Source organism: Neovison vison, chromosome 7 (genome assembly GCF_020171115.1).
Source record: "Neovison vison isolate M4711 chromosome 7, ASM_NN_V1, whole genome shotgun sequence".
In the NCBI taxonomy this organism is placed as follows: Eukaryota; Metazoa; Chordata; class Mammalia; order Carnivora; family Mustelidae; genus Neogale; species Neogale vison.
In genome coordinates, this window is record NC_058097.1 from 121263274 (window position 1) to 121279485 (window position 16212).

Below are 16212 nucleotides of genomic sequence, written 5' to 3' on the forward strand. Positions count from 1 at the left end.
TCTGCCTGCCTGACCTATCCTGTCAGTGTGGCTTTTGAAGGGGCGGCAACTGGCATGCAGGGAAGAAACACCTCATGTCAGTGCCAACCACTGATTTGTCTCTGCATGTCACCCACCCACCTGTGTTCACTCTCACCACTGCCCCATCACTTCCTGCTTCAACCCGCTCACCAGCCCACTGTCTCACTGGTTTTGTCTTATGTGTTCTTTTGAAACTGCTTTCATCCCACTTCCCCTTGTTCTTTGCATGCAGGTAGGAAATAGACAAAGATGTGTTTGTGTGAGACTCCTATTATGAGTATGTGTTGTGATGGGGTCACAGTGCAGAGTCAAAAGGGTCTCCAAAAACAATCGTGTACAGTCTTTGAGGGCAAACACCAACGTATGCCTGGGGATGTGGGGCAGGGAGGAGGTGTGTATTCAGGAAGTATGAATTTATGGGTTGTAAATGTAAAAATCATCCTTTAAAAGAATGGGTGCAGATTTATTTTTTCCTTTTTAAACTATGTTAAAGCACCCTCGTGAACTGTTGGTGGAAATGCAAATTGGAATAGCCACTGTGGAAAACAGTATGGAGGCTCCTCAAAAAATTAAAAATAGAATTACCATATGATCCATTAATTCCACTACTGGGTACTTACCCAACAAAAATGAAAACATTAATTCAAAGAGATAGATAGATATAGAAAAATACAGATATAGATATAGATAGATAGATAGATAGATAGATAGATAGATAGATAGATAGATATAGAAAGCTCTTTGTGTTTCCTGCAGAACGGGTTCAGATTCAGATGGAACAGGGGAGATGTTGGTGTGGGAAATGGGTCCAAGCAGGCTAATTGTCGAAATGGATTTCCACCTGGAAGGCTGTCCACCAACGTCCATATGGAATGGGCTGCCAAGTATGATAAGTTGGACTGAAGTAGGAAACAGCTCAGACACTGGAACCAGCATACATAGGTTTAAATCTCAGCTCAAGCATTTGTATGCCACTGAGTTGAGTAACCTGCCTAATGTCTCAATTTCATCCTCTGTAAAATTGGGATAAATATAGTACTTGCTTCCTACAGTCATTAAATGAGACAAAACATGTAGAACACTTAGTGCAGTGCCTCTGCACATAGTAAGTGGTTGGTAACACTAGTTAACCAAAATTACAGGAATACTGAGGATTAGAAGGAACACTCATGGCCAGCAGAAGGGGGTGGTCAACTGGACAATGTCACTCTGGTCTTGGGTTAAGCTATTTCTACTCAGGCTTAGCGTCAGACAATTACAGGACATCTTTTCTAAAATGCCTGCACTGATGGGAAGGAAAAAAAAAAAAAGAAAGAAAGAAAAAGGCAAGCTGAGATTAACTTTCCCAGAGCCATTCAACCAGTGAGCAGCACAGCCTGGCTTCAAAGAAGCTCTGAGTTTATAGACCCTACTCCATGCTGCCATATTTCATCCCTGACAGCTGAATTCCTGCGGCTGACATCACCAACACACCTTTCCCATCTCTCTATACCTGTTCACTCATTCAGCAAGATTTTTCTGACCCACGACTATGTATGAAACTCTGTCCTAGGTTCTAAGGATCAAACCAGACATGGTCCCTTTGTTTATGGAGCATACAGGCTGAAGGGGAGGGAAGACTTTAATCAAACAAACTAAATAAATGAAACGGAAGTAAAATTGCAAGTAGCAAGGGGAGGCTACAGGGACAGGGACTGTAGCTGCTGTGTACGCCTGTGTCCTCTTGACTGAGAACAGTGCACTACTTGTGGCAAGCCCTGGCAGGCACTTGCTGAATGAATGCTAGCAAGTACACCTTGGTGAGAGTGGCCTTCCAAAGTATTATGTGGGAGACTGCAGTGGAGGACTGGCTTTCTCAGGGAGGTCTGGGAAGGCTTCCCTCAGGAAGGGAGGCTGGGAGGGGAGTGGTTACTAACCAGGTAGAGCAGGCTGGGTGGATTACGGGGATTGGAGATGCTGTAGTAAAGGGCACAAGAGACCCTGGAAGAAAGGAACGCACAGTTCAGTTGAGCAACAGTCTTGGCAGCCGTACCAGGGAAAGCAGCAACAAGAGGGGCTGTGTCCCAGGTATTGGCAAGCAGCGGAAGTGACTGCAATACCTTGCATTTACACAAGTTTCAGTTTGTCACACCTCTGCGGTAAACACTCTCCTATGGACCATTCCTGATGACAGGCAATAGGCCAGGAAACATCATCCACATTTTAGCTGGGTAAACTGAGGCCTGTAGATTTGGCATATTGTCGAAGTCAGGCATCTAAACATAGCACCTGTGGGGCTCTCTCTCTCTCGGTAAAACCTACCCAATCCTCTCACCAGGCTTTTAAAGAAGGTACTGATATCCCAGTAGCACACAGGAGGAAAGTAAGGCTCAGCAAGATGAGACGGCTGACGTGTGACTGGCTGGATTGGGATAGGAAGCTGTGTCTTTCCTGTGCACCAGATTATATCTCCCTGTTGAAGACCTAGTACCCAATGTGTATTTGGAGATGGAGCCTAGAAGGAAGTAATTAAGATTACATGACGTTATAACGGAAGGATTCTGATTCCACAGTATTAGGGTCACAATAAGAAGCCATGCCAGAGAGCCCTGTTTTTCTCCTCCTGCCTCTGCCATTGCTATCTGTGTCTCTCCACATTCCACACCTACTTAGAAGAAATGCCATGTGAGCTCAAAGTGGTCATCTACAAGCCAGGAAGAGAGCCCTCATCAAAAACAGATGGCAGCTCTTCCTGGCTTGATGCTGGACTGCTGGCCTCCAGAATTCTGAGGAAAAGCATTCCCATTGTTGAAGCCACCCAGTCAATGATACCTTGTTAGGTCAGCTCTATAAGGCTAGTCCAGTCTTAGTACACATTTGCTGTCATTACTGCTGTGGCATGCCTCTTTCATTAGTGGTAGGGAGGCACAAGAAACTAGATTATCTGGTTTCAGTCCTAGGTTCCCCTTCTTGGCCATATTCAGTACCCCTTGTGACCCCACTGAGTGGGGAATGGCAGGGTAAGGGTCAGAGCATCACACCCATCCCACCCTATCCCCTCAGTTTTATCAAAAACCAAGAGATGACAGTCAAAGAGCTCAAGGTGTGGGCGGTGCAAGTGGCCCATGATCCTCCTAGATCCAGAGCTAAGAAAACTGACAGTTACGGAGCTGATGCCGGGTCTGGAAAATTCAGATGTTACCACTTTGTGACTGAGATCAAGCATAGGGATGTAGGGCTGTGAGACAGCGGTGTGTGGAAGTGCAGCGAGGCACCTGCCGCTGCTTCATCTAACATGCATGACTGTGTGCGTGTGCACACATACCCATCACTCTCGTTATCCATGATCTGATGAGAGCCCAGTCCAGCACCTACCCATTGGTATGTGTACTTCAGTGTTACTGAACCTTACGGGTCCTCCTTTTACTCATCTTTAAAATAGAGTTAATAATGAGCTATGTACAGTACTAACAAAATGTCTTGAATCCAGTAAATATTTGGTAAATGGTAGATATTATTACGGTTATTATGAATAATGACTCCCAAGTACTTCTATTTTAAAATGAAGTTTATAGAATTAAGTCATTATCTCTTTTTTGCCTTGAGCTAAAAGAATAAGACATTCGCACTAAGGTGACTTCCCCATAGAGACAATCATTTGATAATCCATTTCATCTCTGGGCTGGGTTCCTTTTGGTGCTGTTGCGTGCAGAAACAGCAGAATACTCATCTATTTGAGAGGTCACCAAGTCCAAGTGTATTGCTTTGGGGGCAAACCCTTTCCCCCAAAATATATAATGATATATGTACGTGAAAGCCATCATATTCTACATGCTTGTTACCTAAACTACGCAAAACAAACCCACCGAAGTCTGTCTACTAAGAATACGTAAGTCAAGGAGGAGGAGCAGGCAAGCCTATCTTTGAAGTAGCTTTTAATTCAAAAGCATAGGCATTCAGGCAGGCAGAGGAAGGAAGGAACATGCTGTACCCACCTGCCACTGCTGATGAGGGGCTTATTTCTAAGACACACACAGCACAATGCACACACAATGCAGAGAGAAAACAAAAGACATAGATCACACATTTCAGATGGTTGGTGGACCAAGTTTAGTTAATGTCAATGCTGAAAGCTCGTTCAGGGTCTGAAATACACATGGGAAAAGGAACACCTTTCCATCCCACTCACCACTAACCAAATTTCAGCAAATAAACAAATACATACACACACGAAATATCACAACAAGCTGACTCTGGCCCATGATGTGAAATGTGGTACAAGGAGATGGACACATCAATGTGGGAAGGCTGAGTGAGGGAAAGATAAGGGCTTCCAAGGGAGCCAGTCAGGGCTATGGAGACCTCTCCATCCATACAGGGGGAAAAGACCTTCAGAGAAGGGTTTGATTCTCCAGCTGTGGACAGAACAGTTGTCTTGATGAGGACACAGACTACTGCTCTATCCACTCCAATGAATGAGAACATGACATGGCAATCAACATGAGAATCATGATGGCAGCAGTTGACTTGGTTCAAATCTATAAATATAACCCCCAGAATTATAGACTCTTCCTATAGAAGGTATCTTATTTTTTTTTTCTAACCCCTCAGACTGTTAGGTACTACATTTGGAACTGTTCCATGGTTCTATGTTCTTTATGGCAACCACCATTCAACTCAGTTCAGAATTGGGTTTACTCCTTTTGTAAGGACCAGGAGATATCAATTACCTTGGACCAGGAGATATCAATTACCTTGCAAACATCACTATATCATTTGCTTAAGAGAATGACAGGGAGAATTACTTCATCTCTAAGGATGGTGGATTGAGCAGTATGGATGGACACAGGCCAAGCAGATCAAGCCTTCCTCCCTCTATAGTCCCACAGTTCTCCCTTATAGCTGAGCCCACTGCACCCAGGCTTCCTGCACTCACCATACAGTGTGATGCTAGCGTTGGTGTTCCCAAGCTTGTTTGTGGCCACACAAGTATAGTTCCCATAATCTTTTTCTGAAACATTGAAGAAAGTCAGAGTGGATATGCGGCCTTTGTTCTCAATCCTCACGCTGCCCAGGCCGGTGGCTAGCCTGCAATAAGAGAAGGTATTTCTGTTCTGGTTCTACAAATAGAGTGAAATAGCAGACAGAGATACTGGGGGGAACTGAAGGATACCAGAGATGAATTCTACCAGGAACCTCTGCCCACAGATACCTTTTCTCAATCTGAACCAGTCCCTCTGACCCAAAACATGAGTACCACAGCCTACACAGGAGGAAAAATGAAAGGATGCTCATGTTCCAAAGGTGAGATTCACTGGCTTATAGTCACTAAGGGCTGCCATGTCTACAACTAATCTCAGATTCTGAAATGAGGTCAGTTCATTTTCCCAGTGGCCAGCTTCCTTGATTTTTGTGTTTGTTTGTTGCTGGCTCTAGAAGGGGACTCTATTATAAAGGGGACTAATACATTTTGGTTTTGCCATCTTTCCCCTTTGCTTTATCATTCTCTTTCCAAGAGGAAAATGATCCATCAGCTCTGCTTCAGATATGCCTGATTTCTTTTTTTTTTTCCCAATTTATTTATTTTCAGAAAAACAGTATTCATTATTTTTTTCACCACACCCAGTGCTCCATGCAAGCTGTGCCCTCTATAATACCCACCACCTGGTACCCCAACCTCCCACCCCCCCGCCACTTCAAACCCCTCAGATTGTTTTTCAGAGTCCATAGTCTCTCATGGTTCATCTCCCCTTCCAAGTTACCCAAAAGCACATACCCTCCCCAATGTCCATAACCCTACCCCCCTGCAACATGGGGGCTTAAGTGGGTAGGAGAAGAATCCATGAAACAAGATGGGATAGGGAGGGAGACAAACCATAAATGACTCTTAATCTCACGAAACAAACTGTGGGTTGCTGGGGGGAGGGGGGTTGGGAGAAGGGGGATATGCCTGATTTCTGTTTTCAAGGTACCTGGTGTCTTCCTTGAACCACTGGAATTCAGCCATAGGCACTGCAGAGGCTTCACAGCTCAAGATACCTTTCTGACCAACGGACACACCAGTGTTCTTGGCTTTTGAGATATAGGGAGGGTCTGTGGGAGGAAAATGCAGAGTGATTTCATGAAACAGATGAAAGGCACATTTAGTCACCTGCTGTGCAAATGGATTTCTTGTGCCACCCCACCTTCCTAGTTAAATAACCATTTATTTTAGGAAAAGAGTTTCCTGCTCAAGGTTATTGCATTTACACCAGCATCTTCTTAAGCCTTGAAACCAATTCAAAGTTAGCAATTCTCCCCATTAGCTAAAAGCTCTGATAGGTACAGGTAGACTGCAGGGGCAAAATGGCAATGGGGACAGTCATGGTGCAAAGCAATCTGAAACAATATTTTCCTGTTGGAAACAATTTGGGACCATCAGAAAATGACGTTGCTATGAACGGCTTGCTCCCTCCGTCCCTATATTCTCTTTCCCCCTGAAACTTCCTGACGATGGGTCAACTCACAGTTTACAGTGATTTTTACTTTCCGCACATCAGGGGCGGCGACATCATTCAGGGCACTGCATTCATACTCCCCAGACTGGTCACGTTTGATGTCAGAGATTTCCAGGTATTCATCCTCACTCACAAAGCCCTGGCCTTCTGGAAGAAAGAAAGAAAGAGAAAGAAATAATCAAGAAGCTGTGAAACCAGGGATAGAACTATAGTCACATCATAAGCATGTACAGGAAAGAAGACAAAAAGCTGTAAAAATGAGGTTTGAACATTGAGTCAAAGATTATAAGGTACCATGTTGACCAAATAGTATGGCTTTTGGGGAAAGAAATTCTTTGCTTGAGTCTTGGGTCATTGTGTTTTTGTCTAACTCACTTTAACTTTTCAGATCATTTGAAAAGAACAGATTTTCATTATTTTTCTGATATGACTATGATGAGGATTAACTACTAGAAGACATGAAGTACCTAGCACATTACTAAACTTCATTGTTTTAAAGAGAATTATCATGATCAACAATACAATAAAAAATGTGGGAATAACTTAAGAGTATGTTAGCATGAGCATCTTAATTTTTCATTATGTAGAAATCCCTTCATGGGGCACCTGGGTGGCTCAGTCCATTAAAAAATCTGGCTCTTGGTCTTGGCTCAGGTCATGATCTCAGGGTCATGAGACTGAGCCTCTAGTTGGACTCCATGCTTGAGATTCTCTCTCCCTCTCCCTCTGCCCCCCACCTCACTGTCTCAAAAAAAAAAAATGCCTTTGGATACAGAACACAAACAACTAACTACTGGTAGAACAAATAAGTGACCATTTAATAGTTTAATACAGATGGATGGAAAGCAGTTGATTCCGTTTCAAAATGTCCTAAAGAAGATGAACTGGAGAAAAAATGAATATGGAAGCATTTTGTAACTGCTCTGCATTAGGCGCTCAATAAACGATAGACAACATAAGATAAACGTCATAGCCCCATATGATGGATTCATGGTCACTAGAACAGCCTTGTGGATTTAATACCCAACTTTGAGGGACATTCTGGAGGTTTTATTCCTAGGCACCTGTGAAGCTTGGAATTCATGATCAAAATATTGTAGGGTTGCAAAATATGTGTTGTTTACAACCCTCATGATGTGTCTTACAACAATCTGGCTCCTCTGTCTTATCCCTTACCGCTCTCCCTGTGGTTCAGTGCAAAGAGAACAGACCGTCTGTCTTGAACCCCAGATGTTTTTACTTTTGTCAAAGCACCAGACTCCTGTGAAAACCCAGCCAACACAAAGGCCAGGGATGAAGTAGAGCCATTTGGATTTCTTATAGGCCTGCTGCCTGATTCTTTTTTGTATTCCAGGCATTAGAGTGAAAATAGTTTTCAGGAGGATAAAAACACTTTATAACTTCCCTCACACCCCTCTATAAACATATTACTATCCAATGGGTGTTCCATCAACTAAGTCTAAGTCCACCATGGATGAGGAACAGCAGGAAAGTGAGGTGTAGGATGATGGGAAAGGGGTAGGGAGTCAGGTGCTTTAACATCCCGACTTTGCTCTAAGTCTCACCTCTTAGGGAGTTTCCACCCATCCTGCCCATTTCCTCAGACCACTTGCTTTTCAGCTCCTGTTGTCTTCCCTGCCTCCAACCCCCACCCCAAGTCCTAACTACCCAGGCTCTGCCATCAGTTACCAAGTACATCCCAAGCAGGTGTGGGTCCCTGGCAAAATATTTTTCACACAGCCCCTCTCTAAATAAACATTCAGATTCATCCAACATAAGCACCATCCTGGTAGCCCAATCTCATGCAATTACATGAAAGAAATCTTGCACTGTCAGGAGGAGCAATCCTTTGTCAACCTCCTAGAACCTGGACCTGTGGACTGCGTCCCCAAAGAAGCCCACAGGTGTGAGTTTGGGGATCTTAGGGAATCTGGTTGAACCCATGTAAAGAAGGGCCAAGAGTAGAAGTTGGAAACGCACCCTGAAGAGGAGAAACGGGGCTCAGGACAGGACACACACTCCCAGTTTAGAATCTGAGTGTCTCTCCTTAATAATATTGCTGGCATTGGCTGCTCCTAGGCACCAGAAGAGGACTTAGAAAATGTCAAGGAAGACACTCTAGAGCATGGCGCCCACTGGGGTTGGGGTAGGGCCCTATTCACTGGGATCTCAAGGCAGTGGTGCTGGTCATAAGCCTGCCACCACAGCAGACAATCATTCAGACTAGTTCATATCTTAGTTCCTCAAGATTTGTTAGAGGGGTAGAAACGTCTTCTCATTCTTTTTTCTTTATTTCTCTCAGATTTAACAGACTCTCATAGTTGAAGAAGGTTTTGGGATCACTTATTTCAGGAAGTCTATGAGGATAAAAATTGCCTCACTTGTTGAAATGATGTTGGTTAGCCTATCTAAGTATACAGCAATGAAACCAAACACACCAAAACAACTTCCCAAATTCACTTTGCCTTTTCTGCAATGAACAAGTATGGCAGAATCAAAAGAGTGCCTCCTTACTACTAAGATGCCATGATTTGGTCAAAATGTGCTACAGTGCATTTGCCACAAGTAATTAAACCCCACTGCATCTGACCAAACAAAAGAGCCACCTGCACCAGGCCTGGCGGGAGCCTCAGGCAGGGTCACTGAGCCCATTTCCGTGCAGAGAATAAGATAGAACCATACCATGCTACATAGTAACACTGGGCACACGTCTTAAAGATCCTGATAAGGCAGGTTTATAGATGCTATTCTCTTTGGAAGTGCTGGCTTGTGCAAAGGGACAGGATCACCTTAAAGAAGATGGAAGCCAGTGTGCTGGGACCCTAAGGTAGGAGGAGGGCAGATCCTGGGTCCTTCATAAAGGAATTACTGGATGATACAGCCACCCTCTTGAAAGTGGGAATGTATTTTTCCTATCTGTAATGTTGTTTTTATGGGACACTTATATGACAGCAAAAAAGGGAGGAAGGAAGAGAAGGTTTCGTGTAAAATGGGTATCGTTACAATAATACTACCTCATTAAGTGAGAAAATGAATTTTGTCAAGTCTGTACTATAAAGTAAATCCTTTCCAGATTTTAATTTGCATATATATCCCTCTGGAATCTAAAAAAATACATAGGTTCTGACCCAGTAGGTCTAGAGTGGGGCTGGGATTCTGCATTTCTAACCGGTATCCAGGGATCTCCATGTTGCTGCTCTGGGACCCACGCACTGGGCGGCGAAGCTACAAGGCACCAACACATTCTCTTTTCATCTCACTCTTGTCACCCATTTGTAATGATCTGGGTCTGCGAAGTGGCCACTTGGTCAACAAAGCTTACTGAGCGCCTCTCACGCTGAGATCCTTGTGGTGCCTGCATCTCAAGAGATACCCTCCTCGGAGTACAGCACTCAGTCAAGTGCACTGAGGTCAAGGATCTGGACCCCTGAAGATACTGAGTGTTTACAGTCTTACTAGGAAGTGTGCATGCTCTCAGTTTTCTTTGCTAAGAAATGGGAAGAGGACGTCGAAGACACTCCCCATCTTAGGCCCACTGGAAGTGATGGAGATGTCATTTTTGTTACTGCTTTGAATACTAGGTGAACAAACTGAAGTTGCTAAATGCCTACAGACCTAAGAAACTGCAGGGTTGAATACTTTCCCTGACCTCTTCTGTTCCAGTCGCAGTGTCAAATTCTGACTCCATCCTGCAGCAAAAGGGGCAGAAGGCAACAAACGTTTTAATCCTCTTGTGTTTGCCAGGAAGAAAAGCTGCTGATGTGGAGGGAGAGGAAAGAAGACAGGCAGGAAGAAACTTGAGGGAAGAACAGGAGAGGAAGGAGAAGGAGGAGAAAGAAGAGGATACTGGTATGAGGAAGGAAAGAAAGATTGGGGGGGGTGCCAACAAGATGGCTTGGGTGTCACTGGAAAGGTTCTAAAGACACATTCAAAAGGGATTAAAGAAAAAAACACAGGCTAAAAGACTACAGTATTTTCTTTGACGAAATGTATGAAAAGGGGAGTCCCAAATCGGCTTCACAGTTTTGCTCTGTGGTGAGAGGTCCCTTAATAAGCCAATAACCCAAAGGCTGCCCTATGCATTCAGACATCCTCATATAACGTGATTGGAAGCAAAGGGAAGTGAATTCTGAATCATTGGCAGAAATATATTTTTAGAAAGGGGTTATTTCTTCCCACAGACAAGTACTTGTGAGAAGGTAAGTTCAATTCACTGTATCAGGGAGATTAAGATCTGCAAGAATACAAATGGGGCCATTTATCAGGGGATGAAGGAGGTCCCTAGGCCAGGACCCCTCAGATGCAAGACGCTTGAGTGAGCCCCATGGTTCTGCGTGCACAGGGGGGCTTCTTCTGCGGGGAGGCAGATTATGACCCAGTCACAGACTGGAAAGAGCAAGCCATGGCCACAAGCAGGGCCTGCCGTCTTAGAAACGAAGGAGCAGACTGAGAAACTGCTTCAGGAAAGGACCTCTGGTATGACCTGCTTTCCCCGACATCACCTGCAATCATTTTACTCACATGTACCATGAGAGAAGCGCTGGGTTAGATGCTGGGTGTTGGGTGGAGACAATGTAGAAGACAAGGCCCTTGACCTCGGGTAGTCTACAATCTCGTGAGCCTAGAACTCGGCAGTTTATATTTTTCTATCCCTAGGCTCATTTTTCAGTTCCTAATTGTTTTCACATCCCTCTAGTAAAAGATGGTGGGCCAGAAAGATTTATTAGAACTGGAAGCAACTTAAGCATTCAGGGATGAAGAGACCAAATAGGAAATCTGGACTAAAATCTGGATGCATCCTGGCCCGGTTCTTCTTCTTTCTGTCCCCCTTCCCATCCTGTCCTTCCATGCCAACTGTCTCTCAGCCACCACTCTTATGCTTGATTTTTTTTTTTTTTTCCTCACACAGGCCCTTAGAATTTTACAGTTCTAAGCACCAAAGGGCTCAAAGATTTTAGTTTTCTATGGTTTTTTTTGGATTATTGTCCCTGATGGAATATCTTCACCTATTCTGCATAAATATTCCCAGGGATGATTTCAGAGGGAGGCCCATTCCTTTGTTAGATTATTTGCATCATCCAAAAAAAAGTCATCCTCATATAGAGCAAAGCCTGCCTGGCGTCTCCCTTTGAAATGATTAAAAGTAGCCTTCCGGGTGTCCCAGCCTCACTGTCCCTCCTCATATGCCATGGAAAGCTGCCACTCTATCCAGGGAAACTGCTTTGTGAGGTTAAGTGTCAGCACCTGTCACAGCTTTTGCCATGAGGCCTGTCAGGAGGTAGCTCACAGTGGCACGTGCCGGGGGGCAGGTGCCTTGAAGGAGATGAACATGAGGAGGATGAGAGTAGGGAGGAGGGGTAAGAATTTAAGGACTCATCTACACAGAGCGAATGGCTTTTTGAAGGCACGGCCAGTAGAAAGAGAACTCCAGTGGGCAAAAAAGGAAGAGAAAGCCATTGGGAGTGGAAAGCGCATGAGCACCCCATAGTCAATCTGGCTCACACAGAAGGAATTCTAGAAAAGCAAGAACAGACATTTCTCTGCTCCTCAGCAAGAGGGGTTATTACAGATGTTCCATAATAACACTGGACTTGGAAATTGGGAATCCATTGTCCAGATGATCATATGAATGCTTCTAACCCTTTTTGATCCATCTTGGACCATAGCTTCTTGCCTATTCACCAACACTAAGTATTCATTCAAGCTAGCAAGGAACTGAGATTTTACCCCGGTAAGAAATGCTTAGTACCATTCTTCAAAAAAGGTGTGGGTTGGCTGTCATATTGACCATATGCTAGAAATCCTGCCCAAAGGTCTGGAGCAAGATAAGTCCAAGGAAAGGAACTGTCTGGAGTAGTCCCCTCCCAGTGGCTTCTGTGCCCTTGCCATGTGTAGGGCAAGGTAGATGTCAGAAGTGCTTGTGGGGTTGTGTTCTGAAAGCTTGTCACTCAGCCATCTCTCTTGAGGATTCTGGCCAGTAGAACATAATCATATCAAGTGAGCCACAAACAGATCAAAATACGAGCTTTATTGCTATCAGGCTGACCCACAATCTGGGCTTGGCATCCAAAGATGACACAGGTTCTTGCTTTTCTCCCTGTGAACTAAAGACATCCGGACTTGCTCAGTAGGAGTACTTGTCTTGGGTATTCACCTACAGGACAAATGTTGGACCTGGGAATAAAGGCTATATTGGAATAGAGAGTCCAGGGTTTATGGAGAACACTTTGACCCAAGCAGAGGTAGATCAGGAAGGTGATGGAGAATCAGGAGTGCCATCTCACTTCTAGGTGGTCTTATTCTGGCATGACAAGGTCCAGTGGATGCCTAACAAATCACCTTATCAATGACATTACTCACCATCCATGAAGGAGACAAAGAGTGACTGAGGTGGAAGAAGAGACTATTACTCCCAGAGATTATAGGAGATGCTGCCTTCTGGAAACCTATAGGCTAAGGAGTGGGTTTCTCCCTCCTCCCCAGAGATCTCATGATATCATTCTCAATCACAAACCTCCTGACACAAGAGCCTCCTTCTCCTGAAGGACAGAAACATTAGAAACATGCTTGAGTAGGAACAAGGATAAAGTCTCAGAATTTGGGACAATATGGCTCATGTGACCTTGGTATTGTACTGTTTGCACTTGCTTCCTATATGGTAGCCATCCCATTGTCTAAACTGCAGGTAGACTGAGAAGGGATTACAGCTTCAACTTCCTTGAACCCTGTGTTTATCTCATGTAGGATGAACATACAGCATCTCTTCACTCTATGTGCGATGGGCAAGGGTTTGGAAACTGAATTCCCTCTAAATTCTCCCTCTCTGAATAATCTCTCTCTCTCTGCCAGGTCCATCTCTACCCTCTCTGTCCTCCCTGACCCCATGACTCTCCTTAGAATGCTTTTGGGAAAAAGCAATAGTGGGCTCCCCCTCCTTAATTAAACCAGGGCATGTGGACAGCAGCACATTCCATCCTTGCTTGCTCCCAACTCCCAGATACATCCCTTTGCTGCTGGAGTTAATGAAAAGTGTGATAAACCCACTGTTTCATTTTCCCTTAATTAATACAAGCAATTGAATTGTGCTAAAGTCATTTTGGTTTGGAGACTGAGCCTCTGGGTCAATGTCTCACTTGCTGGCGGTGACAAAAACTCTTTGTCTTGGGCTCAGATAACCTTTCTCAGGCTATGGCCACCAGGACCTTGCCCAAGGGAGGGGTGGCTTGCTCCTGTCCAGGGCTGCTTTGCTGGCTACCTTCCCTGAGGTAGACAGCAAGTTGGCTAATGACAAGATCAATATGTGACTGTGAAAGTCAGGTGAGCTTCTAGTGGGGGAAAGAGTACATTAATAATGCTCCTGGGAAATGGGGCTCAAAGGAATTGCCTGGCAGTGGTGAATTTCCTAAGTCTTTGTCATTTTCTGATGGGACAGCTGGGATGACACAATAAGAGAAGGGCTCAAATGACTCTTCAGTGGGACTAAACAGAAAGATCAATTCTGGTACAGGGCCTCTCTTTATTGGAGATGGAAAGCCAGAGGCAGGGGATTTGAAGGGGTTTTTCTGATAAATGGGGTCAGGAGAATGCAAAATTAAGAAGCCTCTGTACAACGAGGTCGAGGAGGGAGGGCCTAGAGATCTTGTCCAAGGTGACACATGATATCATTCAAGGAGCACTTTAAAAACAGACTCTTGAGCCCATGCTTACAGACTGATTGAACTAGCCCATCACTGCCATCCTCTAAACACTGTCCAGGGCACTAAAATGTATAACCAGAAATGACACCCCCAGTTAATACATGGAGAACTCCTGTGGCCTTTACTTGCCAAGTGCCAGCCAGTTCTACCTATTGACTCCCAGGCATCCTCTGACGTGAAGACATTCAGAACCTACCAGTCGATAAAGCTCTGCACATCTCAGAGTGTGCTCAGGCCTTCTGCTGGCAATCCACTGCCCCTTATGAGAGACAGTTGGGATGTCAGCAGGTGAGTCAGGGAGAGCGGGGGCCTTGCAAGGTAATGGCAGCCAGGCCTTCATCAACCCGCAGTGGATGGGGATGCCCAGATCCACAGATGAAGAGAATCAGGACAAGAGTCAGTCTTTCCGAAGTGAAGACATGTAGTTAGTTTGGCCTTTGTGTTCTCTTTTCTGAGATGGATTCATTAGCTATAAGAAAAATCAGGACATGAGAGTTTTATAATCTAGATGACCCTGTTGACTCAGAGGGAGTAGTCCTGAGTGGTATGGAAAGAGCCAGGGTACTGGCACAGATGTGGCACATTCTCTTTCAGTAGGAGTTCCGAGTGCATGCTGGATAAAGAAGAGAAGAGATGAACATACACACACACACACACACACACACACACAGAGAGAGAGAGAGAGAGAGAGAGCATGAGGGCACAGAATTCAGAAAACCAGAATTTCTCATATAGACAGACAAATGGCTGGAGGCAGAAACTTAAATCCATTTGGAGAACAGAATAGCTGACATGGTTAAAAAAGTAGCTAACATTTATATTCTACAAAGTATCCAAATATAAACAGAAATAAACATCTCTGACCAAAAAGACACAGAGGTTGAAGAAAACAATATCAGGACTTACAGAAAGCTTAGCTGAAACACCTGAGTTATTGATGAAATGTAAAGGATATTTGGGAAGTTTTTTTTATTACAGGATTTTTTCCTTCACTACAACTATTTGCACTCTGAGCCAACAAGGTTATTTCATAACTAACTACTAAAAAGTGAAGGAATTCTGTACCTTAGTTGAAATAAAATACTGTTTTAAAAAATAATCGACACTTTTTAAAAAATGAAATTAAGCCACTGAATGAGATACTACTTCCTCCGTGCATGTATTTCTTGTATATGTCTTAAGAAAGTTTGATTTGACCTTGCTTGCATTAGCCTAAGCAGGAATGACCAGTTACCTATGCCCAGTTTCTCAAAGAAAATAATATTGTGGAGGCACAGACGTGTCCCATGCCACCACATGGTCATTAAGTATCCAACACCAGAGGGGGCTTGAAAACTTGGCTTCTTGAGCTCACAGCAAGTCTTTTTGTCAGAATCTGTTGGGGACCAAGTGGTGTCCCAATTCTTCAAATTATTTCTAATAACAGAGCAACGTCAGACCAAAGGCTGTACCCCTTACGTGCTTTGGGAGGAATTAAAACTTTCCTTCCCTAGGCTTCCTTCCCTCGCTTGTCTTCACTAGGGATTAATGTTTTCTACAGCAACACTAAGGAAGCCTGTGTTATTTTTCAAGTAGGGTGACCTACTATTAAGTCCATCCAGTACACTCTCAGTGGACACCTATTTTCCAACACTCATTAATTAATGGTCACTTCCACTCTCAACAGTGCGCTTCTCTGGATGACAATCTCTGTGGCCACTGTACGTCCAGCTTATGGAAACGCTGGCCATCAGGATCTGCCCAGGTTGCTGCTTGTACCTTATCCACCTATGGGTCTTTTCCAACACTCACACTTTTAAATTCAATGAGAGACAGTGGTCTGGTCCCCAAGGAGATTGTGGATTTTCAGATGTAGAACTCTGCTGGATGAGGGTCCGGAATGATTGTGTGCTCTCTTCCTCGGAGCTTAAGAATCACGAGCTAACTACTTTTCTGTGGGGTTACAGGCTAGAGCAGCTGCTTGGAACATGGGTCCAACTAGAGTGAGGGCATGAGCACTGCAGCCCGCAGGATGGAAA

The 16212-nt window shown here is 44.4% G+C and overlaps 1 protein-coding gene across 3 annotated transcripts in view; it reads right to left on the reverse strand.

The window, feature by feature from the left end:
- OPCML (opioid binding protein/cell adhesion molecule like) overlaps positions 1-16212 on the reverse strand; it is a 1161062-nt gene that overhangs the window by 82846 nt on the left and 1062004 nt on the right. For all 3 annotated transcript variants that reach the window (XM_044258229.1, XM_044258228.1, XM_044258227.1), the window contains 3 exons: positions 6507-6644; positions 5973-6093; positions 4937-5088 (listed from right to left, as the gene is read on the reverse strand). In XM_044258229.1, coding sequence (XP_044114164.1) covers positions 4937-5088; positions 5973-6093; positions 6507-6644 — 411 coding nt within the window. The remainder of the gene's footprint in view (positions 1-4936; positions 5089-5972; positions 6094-6506; positions 6645-16212) is intronic.